The sequence below is a fragment of the Melozone crissalis genome, unplaced genomic scaffold (assembly GCF_028551555.1).
Source record: "Melozone crissalis strain CALT ecotype California unplaced genomic scaffold, PUWL_Pcris_2 ptg000036l_1, whole genome shotgun sequence".
NCBI classification, from domain to species: domain Eukaryota; kingdom Metazoa; phylum Chordata; class Aves; order Passeriformes; family Passerellidae; genus Melozone; species Melozone crissalis.
This window is the reverse complement of record NW_026535814.1, coordinates 11,143,465-11,158,078: the sequence shown is the minus strand read 5'-3', so window position 1 is coordinate 11,158,078 and position 14,614 is coordinate 11,143,465. Positions and strand designations below refer to the sequence as shown.

The window sequence follows — 14,614 nt, the reverse complement described above, 5'->3', positions numbered from 1 at the left end:
CTTCTGCCTTTCTGTCAGAGAATAATCCGCTAGTTCTTATTATATATTCTTATTACTAGCACACTTCACTTGGCAAAAAAACCCAGTGTTTGGTTTCTGAAGCCTGCCCTGCTCAGCAGAATTATGCTGCTAAGAGTCATAAAGAAAGACTTCGCTCTACAGACATGCAGGAGCAGACTACAGCCTTTAGTACTGACAGAACTGCCCCACACCAAGGATCCTTGATACTTCCTTCTTAAAACAACAAAATGGGCTAACTTACTATTTCAGAACTGATAAACAGAGAAGAACAAGAGGCAAAGAAACGACACAAGTAGTCCCTTCAGCTATTTCAGTATTCAAGTCTGCATAGGGTGTTGTGGGGGTTTCTTTTAGGTTGGTTTCAGGTTTAGGGGAGGGGGGGCATCGTGGGTTTTGTTTGGTTTTTTTCTTTGGCTGGTTTGAGTTTTTCTGTTTACTTTATTACTACACACTGGCCCTTACAGCTTGGGGGAAATAGTAAGTATTTATAAAGAGACAACAAAGAGTTCTTTATCTCTGCACAGTCAGAAAGCTATCTAAAGAAATAAAATAGCCACAAACTGCCCAAGAAAACCAGAGAAATTATCTGATTGCACTATTTGAGAGAAACAACGTCTGAGATTAGTGCAGAAAGCAATTTGCATGGCTTTGCTCTTCTAGGACACACTCGTCAGTCTGTGTACTGACTGACACTTTATTAGTACCTGTCAGTACAACTATTTTGTAATGAAGAAAAATTTTAAATTGGCTAAATATTTAATTGATACGGACCGATTGATATTTAATCCATAATAGTTCGATGTTTAGGGAAACAAGTTTTCTATCTTCTAATTTAAAAAAAATAAAATGCTGTGCTGATACCACCCAAAATAGCAGTACTCTCTGAATTTGCAGGAGACTAGGTTCTATACAGTAGCACTAAATGCAAGACAAGTGCTTGACCAAGAAACATTAAGATTTTTGCGTTCAAATGCAAGCAAACTTATTTGTTTTACATGGTGCTGCGTTGTCCTCTACCAAAGGATCACAGAATCTTTAAGGTTGCAAAAAATCTCCAAGATCATCGAGTCCAATTTTTAATATAATAAATACCACAGAGGCTGAAGCTTTCAAACAGTTTAGGGAAGTATGCTGAAAATAACACATATAAGAAAATAACTCACTTATCAGAGGAACTGAAACAGAATCAAATACAAGCACTGTACAGTTGCATGCAGAATCTAAAAAAAGAACAGAAATCACTATCTGGGCTACCAGACTAATGCACGGACACAAAGCAGGTGTCAGCAAGGCGGTCACATGACTGCTGCCCCAACACTGCATTCAGATAAACACACTATTTGTTAATTTCCAGACTGTAAAAAACACTGGCATTTTCCACAAAACCATCTTTTGATTACCCATGCATTAATGAAGAAGAGTGACATGATTCGCAGCGAAAAGAGGGGCTGCAGAAAAGGTGAAATAAACTCAGATTTTTTTTTAAACCAAAACTCCACCTCTTTTTCATCTGATTTTCTGCTTAAATAATCTTTGAACAACTGTTCCGTGACTTAAGCTAAAACTGGAAACGTTTAAAGGATACTTTTTAAAAGATTACATGGATGTTAATTTGAGTCACCTCATTCTCTGTACGTGACCGAAAGCTGTGTACTCTTTGCTACGGGCTCCATTACCACCCTCAATTTCACAGGCGCGTCTCTCCATCGTTATGCAGTAAACAAAGGACAGCATTTGCAAGCAAGAGGTTGACTAATAGCGGGGCTGTAGGTGTGTTCAGACCTAGTTCTCCATCCCCACCAATTTCAAAACAAGCAGTTCGGGGAGAAAAAAAACGCAGGAAGAGCTGCATTGCTGAAAGTCCCGCGGGCTGTGAAACAAGGTGTGAAAAGACTGCGGGGTTGGAATAAGCACGGTGAGGGTCAGGATCAGCCACACACGGGCAGCTTCAGGTGTTCCCAGAGAAAACCTTCCACGCTGGAATGTGCCAGCGCTCCCCGGCGCCAGGCCTGTGCGGCACAGCACCGAGCAGCTCCAGGGACACGGAGCCAGCACCGCCCCGCGCTACGTGCCCGGGGTCCCTGACGGGCGGGCAGTGCCCGGGATAAGAGCCTGGAAACGAATGCGCCCTCGCCCAGCACGGCCCCGCGACCACCCTTCCCCCCGCGCCCTTGTCACCGGGGACGCGCCCGGGGGCTGCCGCTTCCCACCCGGCTCCCATCTCCGCTCAGGAGAACGGCCCGGCCGTGACTCGGCACTGCGGCCCCGCTCCGCCCGGCCCTGCGTCCCGCCCGCCGCCGTCTCACCACGGCCGAGCCGCCGCTCAGCGTCGCGTCCCCCGCGGGCCTCCGCCGCCCGCCATCCCGGCCGGCACCGGGCTCAGAGCGTGGCGCAAGGAGCGGCCGCCGCTCCCGGCTCCTTCCGCGTCGGAGCCGCCGCCATTCGCCGCCCGCCGGCCCGGCACGGCCCCGCCTCCGGGCGGGCACAGGACTGCGAACTACAGCTCCCAGCAGCCTCTGCGATTCCCCCCCCCACTGCGGTTTCCGGCCGGCGCCGGGATGGCGCGGTGCTGAAAGGCGCGGGGCGCGCGGCGGCGCGCGTGGGCCTCCCAGCGCCATGTACAGGTACGGGAGCGCCGGGACGCGGGAACACCGGGGCACGGGGACCCGGGAATGCGCCGGGATACGGGCATATGAGTACCGCTGCTGGGCTGCGCGGGAGCCGCGTGGCGCCGGGGCTGCGTGTGAGCCCTCGCAGATCCCCTTGGGCGGCCCGGCTATGCGGGGATGGCTGAGGCGCCGCGCGGGGGAGCCTCGGGAGCGGCCGTGGAACCCGGGGGAGCGGGAGGGAGCTCCTGGCTGTGGGAGCGGTGCCGGGATCGAAGGTGTGTGTGCGGCCCCGCGGGTGCTCCCGGGGGAGCGGGGGTTCTGCCCTTGAGACTGGCGGGGATGCGGGATCCCCGGGGTCCCCGGGCCGCCTCTCTCCCGGCCTCGGGGAAAGCTTCCGCCGCCTGCCCGGGCATCCCGTCCCGCTGCCCGCGCTGCCGCCCCGCCGTGCGCGGGTCCTGCCCGGTGCCGTCGCGGCCGTGTCCGGGTTCGGTGGTGTTGGGAGGCTGCCGTGTCCCGCCGCCTCCATTGGCCCCGCTCCCCGGCCCCTCGCCCGCCCCATCCGGGAGCGGGGCGCGCTCGATCCCTGGCGGGCTCTTCCCCAAAGCCTGCCAGAGCGAGCACACGCCTGCGCTGTGGCCGCTGCTTGTGCTTCCAGCGCCCGCAGATCCCGCACTTAGTCGCCATGTGTATGGATGTGGCGTGCGAGTGACTGAAATGCTTCAAGGATCCCCATCCTGTGTTTGGTGTAAGTCTGGCAGTACCCTCAGAGCCTCTGGGTTTTGCTGTGTCTGCAGAAAGCACCTCCAGGAGATCCCATCCTCTAGCACTAATGTTTCGACCAGCTTGGAATGGGACCCCGGCAAGACCTCGGAGCTTCTCTCGGGTATGGGAGTGTCGGCCCTTAAGAAAGACAAGCTGGGTAATGAAAACACACCACAGGACCTGCTGGTGTCGTCACCCTGTCTTCCTCCAAAAAGGCAGAAGGTGAAGGACAACGAAAAGGACTTTGTTATCGTGCGCCGGCCATGGCTGCTCCGAGAGGCAGAGTCAGGTACTGTCCCCCTGTCCTAGGTTCTGCTTGCCCTTTGGTAGAGATGGAGAGTGGGCATCACAAGTCCACCCTGCTTTAGTGTTTAGTTCTTTTGCTCTTACCCAGCAGAATGGCACTTTTAGATCTAGTGGCTTTCAGGCTTGGGGTGATAAATCCTCTTTTATGTGTGCCTTTAAGCCGAGGTGGTGTGTCTGGCTCCAGAATTGTAATCTGTTAAAACCATGGTTCTCTGCTGCCTGACCCCATGAGCACCTGTATATGTGTGTGTGCGTGCTGGGGGGTTGTCCTGCATGTGCCTGTGCTTTTTTGCTCTTGTCTGTGGGACACAGGTGGCACTTTGAACCAGCAGGGCTGTGTTGTGAATCAATGTTTTAAGGTCGCTCAAAGAATAGGCAGCAAAAGTAGGTTTAATGAAAAGGTTTGTCGGCAACATTCACTCTAGTTACCAGATGGTTAAAGCACACAGAGAAAAAATAAGCTAAAATCAATCAGTTTAAAACCAAAGTCAATCCAAAAATTACCGGTTTGGAGGCAGGAGGAGAAGGGTAGGTAAAGAGTGCAGGCTGAGGTGTGCCAGCAGTGTTCCAGCTCCTGATGGAAGCAAGCAACGTGAGGGACTGTGCCAGAGAGCTACAGGGAAAGCACATCAGAGGCTGGAAGCCTGCAGGGCTGGAAAGGGAGAGAGCAGGGCTCTTGGACTCTTGAAAGGGATGTCATAGGATACTGGGTTCCTTTCCCTGGTGTCAAAATGTGGTTTTAGTCTGGATGAGTATGGGATGCAAAATAAATAAGCAGCTCTCTCCAGACATTATGCTGTCATACAGAAGGTGGAAGCGCCTTCAGACATTCCTGTTTCTATGTAAGATGCAGTGCTGGGTCAAGGGCAGCTGTTACTGAGCTCCACCATCCAGAAATCTCCCATGTGAATCATGACACCTTCTGGGGCCCTGAGAGAAGCTGCGATTTGTACCACATTGTTTCACATAATTCTTGGAGTGGTGATAGCATGTGTGTTTTAGGAAGCAGTTTGTAGTACCTAATTCTTTTCTGTGTATCACACAGAAGCATAGCTTACCTTGAGTTCCCTTCTGGGACCCTTGTGTGCATAGGAAGAGCAGGCATTTTGGCTGAGGGGGAAAAAAACCCAGAGAATCATACAAGCATTAGGTAACAAAGGCAGTAACTAAGATGCTCATGTTCCCTAAGTGAGTATGTGAGTAGTGTCCATGGCCTTACTGTGTATACAGTGACTATTACAGGAACATTTGCATTTACCAGTTGTGCCTAGGCAAAGATGGTAAAAATGTCATCCTGCAGTGATGAGCTGCACGGGAGATGAATAGTGGGGCTGATGCCTGATGTAGGCTGATGTGTAGCCTACAGAGAAACCATAGAGGGGCTTTTAACAACCAGACCCAGCAAGGCATCTGACCAGCAGGCAAAAATGAACCAGCTTTAACTAGAATGTGCTTTGCTCTTTCCCTAAAGGTATTTCTTTGGATGCACTTCCAGATGAATTGCTTCTGGCAATCTTTGCCTATTTGCCCCTAAAGGATTTACTGAAAGTTTCTATGATTTGCAAGAGATGGCATCGACTTTCGTAAGTGCTATTTCTCTTCATTCAGTACTAAGGAAAATCTTTGTTTCCATAGACCATTAAATGGTCTGGTTCTCATCTTATTTATACATATATAGTTCAATTTAGACCATATGTGGGTATGTATAACCAAAAGATGCCTCACATGTTTTAACATTCTTGTAGTCTGTTTAATAGCTTTCCCTTCTCTGCCTGTTTTTGACACCAGAAACTTTCTGTGGTTCTACCCACAGCTTTGACCTGTTACCCATTTGAACTCACTAACAAGTAATATTCATTCCCCCAGATTTGATGAATCTCTCTGGCAGACTCTTGATTTGACTGGTGGGAATCTGCTGCCAGGAGTGCTTGGACAGTTGTTGCCTGCAGGCGTTACTGTGTTCCGCTGCCCGAGGTCTTGCATTGGGGATCCGTTGTTTAAAACAAGCAAGTAAGGCTTTTTCTGCATCTTCTGAATCCTGAAACTGTCTCAGATATTCAGTCTGCGTGGTTTTGGTTTTAAGGTAATAGCAATGAGCAGCAGTGTTTGTGCTGTGTCTGGAGTGTGGACGAGCTGATCAGTGGTTAGGCATGTGTTGAAAAAGGAGGATCTGCAGTCACCTGTCAGTTATTTAAAACCAAGTTGATGTGATGTTTTTTTTCAATATCAAGCACCACCCTTGCAGTTTCTCTCTTGTAGAGACCTGAATTATCATCATCTGCAGCATTTTTATGTGGTACACTCAAAAAATCATTAAACTCCAGCAGGATAAACTTTCAGATGTTATGAGGAATCAGTAGAAAAATTTTCTGCAAATTGTGCATGCTTTTAGTGTATGGGGTATGTTTGTGATGTGGGGAATTTATGGAGCATGTTTTAATGCACTTTTAGTAACCTTTCTCCTTCTCTTTTTTTGTTAGTCTTCTTAAAATTCAACACCTGGATTTGTCAAACTGCACAGTGTCTGCTGCAGACCTCCACAGTATTCTCTGTCTGTGTGAAAAGCTGCAGAACCTCAGCTTGGAGGGTCTAGTGCTTTCTGACAGCATCATCAAGTGAGTGACATGTTTGGGAATATTCAGTAAAGCCTTCTGTTCGGTGCCATTATTTTGTGCAGGCTAATGAAAGAATGCAGTGGAAAGTTGTTCATTGTGGGTGCATTTTGAAATGACTAGTTTAAGGTGGCCATTTAGTTTTGGGGTTTTTTTTCCTCCCAATTCCCCAGAGTAGCAGGAGGTTGGAGAAACTGCTCACCTCTCTGTGGTTTATATTCCCACAGCTGAGCTGTACAGCAGAGCTACTTTTATTTTTCCGTTTTTTTGCTCCCAAGAGAGCTTTGTGTTTGGTGTGTAGGTTCTTTTCTATTCCAAGGGCTCTCAGTAGCTCTCCCACCAGGTACCCATTGTGCTTCTGCACTGTTGCTCACTTTTTTATTGAACTTATGAAGTCCTTGAAGATTACAGATTCAGTCAAGCAGATGAGGTGTTATTTGGTTAGCTGCAAAGACACTAATGGGTTTGTAGTCAACCTCCTGTTCTATCACACCACAGGATTGTGCAGGTGCCACCTATGGACAGATGTCAGAGGTGCCACCTAGGTCAGATGGCAGAGACCCTGGCTTTCTGATACTCTCCTCACTCCACAGAGGGGAGTAAATAAACCAGAATAAAAATAAACCAGTATAGTTTGGCTTTTTATACTATTAGTAGTAACAGTTAAAACTATCAGAAAATTGGGTACTAATCAGGCAGTATTTATGGAATTTTATCACCTTCTGAACAAACGTGCATACTGAGTATTCCAGGTTTTGCTAACCGCATATGTGCTCTAGTCTTGCAAAGAAATGCATTCAGGGGATGCTGTTTGGATGTGGGCTTTTTCCTGGAATAACCTCCATCTTGCAGAGGGGTGACATCAGAAATGGGATGGTTGCTTTGTCTTTTGTAGAGCTGTAGTAATCTCTGATAAGCTGTGATGTATGTTTATTGGCATACAACAGTAGAAGGTGAAAAGAAACCATTTCCTTGTAAACTTCGTTGTTTATAAATATGCAGACTTGTCAGCAGTGTCAAATACATAGACAAGTGTCCCTTTTAATGTTGTGCTTTGATGCAGTACAGAGTTTAGGCCCTTAGTGACGCAGGTTAGTCAGCTGATTAAATATGCAGTACTTCATATTTAATGAACAATTCCCTGTCCAGGAAATTAGGTCTTAAAAATAGGCACATCATAGCAAAGCAAGCAATGTTACAACATTTAAATTTTATCATATTTTTCTTTTTTCTTCTCTCTACAGGAGCATTGCTAGAAATCCCAATTTGATACGACTAAATCTCTGTGGGTGCTCAGGGTTTTCTGCAGAAGCCTTGGAGCTGATGTTGAGCAGTTGTTCTATGTAAGACAAAACCAGGTTTTGCTATTCCTGAAACAAATTATTTTTTTTTCCTTGGGCATCCCAGTTATTCTTGTGGTTTTTTTTTTTTTTAATATGCCTGGTTTTGGTCCTAAATGCCTAACAGTTGTTTATTAGCTGAATAATCAGGTAATTTCTTCCCATCAAGCTATTTTCTTCTTTAATAACAAAGATGTACTTTTGTAGTTTTTCATGGGTTTTCTGAATCATCTGCTTGGCTGGGTACACCCCATTTATGTTCCTTTGATATCATGTAAATTTGACTTTTTTTTAAATGAAAATAATATATGATTCTCACAAAGACCAAGTGTGTGTTTTGGAACTGCAAAGTTCCCTCTGCAGTCAGAGTACAGGATGAGTAGCAGAGAACACTGTGCCTTTCCATGGTAGAATAATCCTTCAGTAACCTTCTAGTTTATGAAGGGCTGTGTTCAGATTGACAGCTCCAGTGATTAAACCGTCTGCTGACAGAACGTCACTGAACTGGGCCCCAGTGAATTCGGGATTTATATCCCAATCTTTCTGCTGACTCCCTGTGACCTGCAGGACAATGTACATAATCATTCCTTCTGCGAAAGGATGTTTTTTAATCAAATTGCGAGTTAGTGGGCAGCCAAAGCCTTAATCTTTCTGTTGCTTGGTCTGATTACTCAGATCATGAGCTCTTTAGGGGATGGCAGTCGGTGCAGTGTGCAGTGAATACCAGATGGCAAATCTGATCCTAGGAATGCTAGTGGCAATTTAACTGTTTTTTCATTTTATGTAGAGTGCCAGCTAAATGCTCTAGTTGTGCATTCACTGTGTCTTTGTCCCTTGGTTACAGCTACAACACCTGCACACAGAACAATACTTTGTCCCAGCCCCATGGTGACAGGCTATAGGTAATCAAGCACGTAAAGAGAGTTGAGCTCACAGCATGACCAGTGTTTATATAAAACTATGAATTATTTTATGCTAATTAGGATTAATTGGTCATCTGACCAATGCTAATAATGAATGGTAGTTTTTCCTCTCAATGTGACCATCTGTTCATTTGTAACAGATTCAGGTCACAAACCCAATGAAAAGACAGTGTCTCCTTGTCGCAGTTCCTGGAGAGAGCCTTTACTTCCTAAGCCATTACTGAATCATTCCAGTTGAAAGTGGCTTTGGGAAGTCACTTTAACCCCTTTCCCAGACCAGGGTCTAAAATTAGCACTGTCCATGTGGATGAGGATGTTCTCTGGTTGGATCTTGAAAATCTCCAGAGACAGATTTGGCTGGGTAACCTGCTCCATTCATTAGTGCTTAGGCATGAATTTCTAGGCATGAATACAGTAAGTTGGCAGTTGGTGTGTTACAAGTATTTGCTTTAAAAGTATCAAGTGTAATAGAAAATAACAGAACTTGAACTGCATTTCAGCCATTCTTGTTAACAACTTTGTCTCTGTGTAGGCTGGAGGAGCTGAACCTGTCCTGGTGTGAATTCACAGCCACTCACGTCAAAGCAGCAGTCAATCATGTTACTTCAAAGATCACCCAGTTAAATTTAAGTGGATACAGAGAGAATCTACAAATAGCAGGTAAACAGCAATGTGACAAACCTTTATCCCACTATGGGATGAAGCAGTAGGCTTTACATTTTCTTCTGCTTGGCATTCACTCTTTGTATAGAGGAGTAATGTACTAACAGTAACTTTTGTGCTCTGTATAGTTTGAAGTTCTTGCTGTCAGAGACTCTTACTACAGAGTTCTAGCTCCAGCATGAAGGGTGAGATGATTTTTCTTCCGAATTTAGGAACAGTCAAGTGAAAACTAATTTTTTTGTTCAGCTGAAAGCTTCTTCACTTTACTTGTGAAGTAAGTCCCGGAAGCAGGACTTTGTGTGCTATGAATTAGCTCCAGGAACAGTATCTGGAGGGTTTCTTAAGGCTTCTCATGTTGTGTCTGCTGGAAACATCTTCTAAAAGAGAGCAGTCATAGTACGTGCTTGAGTTTCAGACTGACATCCAGATATGAGTTAATTTGGAAGGCAATCTTAGCAATCAACATTTAACCACTTAACTTGCTACTAGCTCTAGAAAGAAAAGTTCTATTAAATTGGAGGGTGATAGAAAATGCAGGTAAGTCAAGATCTGGGGGAGGGTACATCAAAATGAAAAAGAGCATAGCTAAAGGGTGAAAATCCTTTTCTAGTAAAGAAAATTTAAATTTTGCAATGAGTGAATATGACAGTAGGGTGTTGGATGACATACAGGAGGTGACCTCTCATTTCTATTTAAACATCACACAGGCACCCTCATGCAGTCTCTTTGTGGGAAAATAGGCAAATCTTCTTATCTCAGCCCCAAACTCATAAACAAATATGCTACATAATCTTCTCCACATCAGGAATTTGAACCTTGGTCCCTCTAATTGAACCATTAGAGACCATGTGCTGACCTCTTCCATTTGTCAGACGTTTTCTCTGAGTGTCTTTACTCTGTTTCAGTGCAATTTATCAGGCATAAGACTTAGTACATAATCAAGGTATTGTTTTGTTTAGTTTCTGCACATGAATTCTGAAATATCAAAATTCTGTTGCACATTGTTGAGCACCTTGCAATGGCTTTTAGGTAATACCTGAACTACAGCTGATCTGTGCGTCTTGCAGACAATGAAAGAAAGTCAAAAATTTAGTTTAAATCAGAAAAAAACATAACTTTTTGTCATGAGAACTTTTTGTGGGTAAAAATGGTCATGCCTAAAGGATTTGGTGCTCTGAAAGGATATTTGATATGTGAAAAATTTTCATTATTTTTCCCCTTCATGTAAGTATTTCAGGCAGCTCACCATTACTAGGTCTCCAGTAGATTTCACAAAAATATCATTTGAATTATTGCCTTCCTAATTTGATGGTTGATGCAACTGATTTCTAGGGATAATTTGCTGAACTAAATCTAGGTTTCTGAACTTCTTTTAACCCTCTGAACTAAATCAGGGGGTTAAAAGAAGTCCATGTAAGGTATCTTCATAGGCAGACTGTATGCTCTAACTCTTAAGCATGTATCTTTTATTTTAAAAATTGTGCTTCAGTTGTGGGGTCCCAGTAGGAAACATATAAATGAACATGTGTGGACATCAGCAGGCTGTGTAAAGCACATCCATCTTGCTACTGAAAGAGGGACTGACTCTGTGTGATCTCTTTTCAGATGTGAAAACGCTGGTGGAGAGATGTCCTTTGCTTGTCCATTTAGATCTCAGGTAAGAAAACCTATGCAGCCAGTCCTTAAATCCTTGTGGTTCGGGGATTAGCACTGAGGCAGGGTTGTGTAGGTAGCACTGCACATCCAGAAAATACTATTCAAGCTAAACCTACAAAAGATTTGCTAGCTGACATGACCTAATCTGGAGCAGATGTCTTGTTACCCCAGCATAAATGTCAGGTACCTACAGGGTTTGTTAACTAACAAGAGATGGTAATTGATAGGTAGAAAGGAAGGAAATATTTAGATGCCTACAGTTCATTAGCCTAGCATCCCTGAGAGGGTTTAAGTCATCTCTAATACTAATTTGGTACTTGGCCATATAACTGTAAAAAAAGGTATGTTTTGGTTTTTACTTAGTCACTTTCAGTATTTTGAAATCTCTGGAGAACTTGCCTATTCATGGCACAGGTTCTGCTGCAGAGTATCTGTATGAAGAGAAACTTCTGCTTCACCTGCCCCTTCGCATGCACAGCACATACATGAGAGATGGGTTGCTTCCACAGTCAGCGAAAAGATACTTTGGTGGTAGAAAAAGTAGATATTCAGTGAATTCCTCTGGCTGAATTTTTAAAATAGCAAATTTACTGCTGCTGTGTACTTAAGATTTTATTTAATGTGTTCTCTGTACAGTGACAGCATGATGTTAAAGCCTGAGTGCTTCCAGTATTTTAAACAACTTGTGTTCCTACAACACCTGTGCCTTAGCCGATGTTACCAAATATCACCTGCTGCCTTAGTGTAAGTAACCTCTAATTAGCTTTGGTTTGCTGTTCATGCAGAGGGTGAATTAATTTAAATTTGCTTTATTTTATGTTTAGAATTGCAAATACTGTTTCAAAAAAGTTAATGGTATGAGGAATCAGGAGTAAAACTAAGATAAAAGAACCCAACTGTTAGAACCTGTTATCCTCTGAGAATCCAGACTGGAATGAAGCTGAGATAATCTTTCAGTGGTGTCAGTCTGTACTCATGGACCTGGCTGCTCCATGCATGCCTCGTGTCTTGTGTTAGTGGCATTATACCAGTGGTACTCATTGCTGGCATGGGAGGTTGCAGTCCTGCCAGTGACCAGGACTGATGTCAGACTGAGTGTGGAGGAAGGTTTGGAATAGCTGGCAGAGTTGACAGTACTGGCTGGACTAGTAAGCTGTAACTAAGTGTGTATTTGCTTTTGTGTGCACTTACATCAGTTATTGATTGTGATTCAGATATGGCTAAGAGTGACTTGCTCATGAGGTCCTTCTGCCTTTTATTAGTATAGAAGCTTTCAAGTCCAGTACTTTCAGGAAAGATGTCAACACGACAAGAAAAAAGGTTGAGAGGAACAGGAAAATGAGGATCTGAAGAACCTTTGCTGTGGCAGCACATGCCTCAGCCTTTTGATTTTGTCCTGTACTTGCTTGTAAGATACACAGTTCAGATGATGACTGGGAAAATGTAAAGCAATCAAGAAGCTGGGTCTGGCTACTCACCAAAATATTGCTCCAAACTGGGGACTCATTGATGGTACTCAGGGGCTTGTATCCCCTGAGCCACATCCTGGAACTTCATCTGTGCAATTTACTTCACTTGTTCTAGATTTTTAAGTACAAGGATATGAAAATGGATTAATCAGTTTGTTTTCAGTTTGTGAGAGAGACTGGCAAAAAAGTAACTTATTCAGCCAGTTTGCTGAAGTATCAGTGTTGAGTACTAGTTTCAATAAAAAATGTGCTTAAGTAGTTCACCCTCTTCTAAAAAATTACTAAAAATGGCATTATGTACCTTGGGTACAGGCTGAAAAACTCCAAAAAATGTTTTCAGTTTCATGGTTAATTTGCTATCTCTCTCTCTTTCTAGAGAGCTTGGTGAAATTCGAACACTGAAGACTCTTCAGGTATTCGGAATAGTCACTGACAGCTCCCTGCAGCTCCTCGAGGAAGCACTACCCGACATGAAGATCAATGGTTCACACTTTACCAGCATTGCAAGGCCAACTGTTGGCAATAAAAAGAGCCATGAGATTTGGGGCATCAAATGCAGATTGACACTGAGAAATCCTAGTTTCTTGTGATCATGTACAATGCACTTGATGCCATGGACACACTGTGCGTTGAAGCTCCTTAGGAAAAAAAAAGTGCTGGAGCACCTTTTATCATAGTACTGTTACTGTCTAACTTGGTTTTACACCCTAATGTTTCATAATATTTTATATCAGTTTTTTGTACTTAAAGCCTTTAGAAATTATGGATCTGTGAGCAATTACAGAATATTTCTTTCAGCCTTTCTTTTTTACAGGGGATCTTTGAAAAAAAAAAATGAAACAAATCACTGTCAAGTGATTTGATAAGTACAAATCAATTACTTACATTGATAAGTAATGTCAGCCTCTAGCAACTGTCTGCAGCTTCTGGAACAGCTTGCAGAGGTGCTAGAAATCTTTGTAGGGTTTATTAAGGAGTTTGCAGAATTCAAAATGAATACTTCTATGTATTAAATCTGTTCAGCTATGTTGACTGAAGAAAAGATACCGCAGGATGAATGAATCAAGCTTGAAAACAGTAAACTGGGGATATCTACACAGAAGCAGCTAAGAGCTCAATACCTTACAAGTTAAACAGCATAAAGGAGCTATAGTGAAGTTTTTATTTAGGAGGCTACAAATGAAACTTTTGTCTCTAGTATCCTTCATTTGTTGCCAAATACAGTCTGAGTAGCCTGTTCAGAATTAGCATCTGTAAAAATAGATGCTGGTTGTCCATTATTTCATGTTGCGGTCCTGGGTTTTCTGATTACGTATTAGTAGCTTTGTGCACCTAATCGTAGATAAAACGTTCTCTTAAGATCTTTTCTAAGTGCAACTGATACATTGGTAGAAGTTTAGCAGGAGGAGGGCTCAAGGAGTTCTAGATATGACCAAAAACCAGAACCTGGGACTACAGTGTAAGAATGCTAAAAGGGAGAGATGCTTTGGTGCTATCAAGAGACATACATTTTTTTTTTATATTAGTTTGTTTGTAGTAGCACTTCTCTTCTTGTATTTGTATCACTAACCACTATTATCTAGTGTTGATTTTTATTTTAAAGTCATAGGAGAAGCTGAGTAACTGTCCAAGAAGGAAAAAAAAAAAACAAATAAAAGATAGGGACAGGTAATGATTTTAAATAAACCTTTCATTTGCATCTGTTATCAGGGTCCTTCCTCATGCATAAGCCTAGAATGTTCCAGCAAGTGTTTTAGCAAAACTTGGACTCTCTCTAGGACATAAACATGCTGCTGTTTTTCCCATGAATGCAGTAAGCAAGCAGCTGAATTTATTCATGGATGTTTTTAAGAGTAGCCAACATATTACTTTAGGTGTTTACATAGACACAGCTTCTTGAGAGAAAGCATTCAGAAATGAATACCTGGTAGTGCAGAACAGATTGCTTACTATGGAAAGATTGTATGAGTACTAGAATTTGATATTTAACTTGACCTTCTAGAATATAGTAAATAAAGCATTATCTTTTTGACCTAAGGTGGTTTTTTTTGTTTTTATTAAATTTAACAGTGTAACTATAAGTAACAGATGTTAATAATGGGTTTGTATCCCCTGTGAAGGAGTAAATGGGCAACACACCTTGTGGAAGTTGGAGGATACAGAATATTCTACTGCCTCAGTTTGCTGCCTTAGAATTATACCTTAAATTACTTCAAGAAGAAAAAGTAAATCCTTGCAGCACAGCATTACTGA

The 14,614-nt window shown here is 43.5% G+C and overlaps 2 protein-coding genes across 3 annotated transcripts in view; one reads left to right on the top strand and one right to left on the bottom strand.

The window, feature by feature from the left end:
- LMBRD2 (LMBR1 domain containing 2) overlaps positions 1–2,462 on the bottom strand; it is a 30,279-nt gene extending 27,817 nt beyond the window's left edge. The window contains exon 1 of the mRNA XM_054283363.1: positions 2,328–2,462. The gene's annotated coding sequence lies outside the window, so the exon portion shown is untranslated. The remainder of the gene's footprint in view (positions 1–2,327) is intronic.
- Positions 2,463–2,564: 102 nt separating this feature from the next.
- Positions 2,565–14,398, top strand: SKP2 (S-phase kinase associated protein 2). Of its 2 annotated transcripts, XM_054283544.1 has the most exons (10): positions 2,565–2,645; positions 3,425–3,681; positions 5,170–5,281; positions 5,565–5,708; positions 6,179–6,313; positions 7,555–7,653; positions 9,106–9,233; positions 10,842–10,893; positions 11,529–11,636; positions 12,738–14,398. In XM_054283544.1, the coding sequence occupies exons 1-10, from the start codon at positions 2,638–2,640 to the stop codon at positions 12,949–12,951; spliced, it is 1,257 nt and encodes a 418-aa protein (XP_054139519.1). In that variant the 5' UTR covers positions 2,565–2,637; the 3' UTR covers positions 12,952–14,398. The 2 variants fall into 2 exon arrangements, with proteins under 2 accessions (XP_054139519.1, XP_054139518.1); XM_054283543.1 differs by lacking the exon at positions 2,565–2,645 and having other exon boundaries at positions 3,345–3,681.
- Positions 14,399–14,614: the final 216 nt, after the last annotated feature.

What these genes read in the sequence shown, in the direction of transcription:
- SKP2 (XM_054283543.1), top strand. Translation starts at nt 3,345, where the DNA reads ATGCTTCAAGGATCCCCATCCTGTGTTTGGTGTAAGTCTGGCAGTACC. An exon ending in ATGTTGAGCAGTTGTTCTAT is followed by an intron (nt 7,654 to 9,105) that starts GTAAGACAAAAC and finishes GTCTCTGTGTAG; the next exon opens with GCTGGAGGAGCTGAACCTGT. An exon ending in ATATCACCTGCTGCCTTAGT is followed by an intron (nt 11,637 to 12,737) that starts GTAAGTAACCTC and finishes CTCTCTTTCTAG; the next exon opens with AGAGCTTGGTGAAATTCGAA.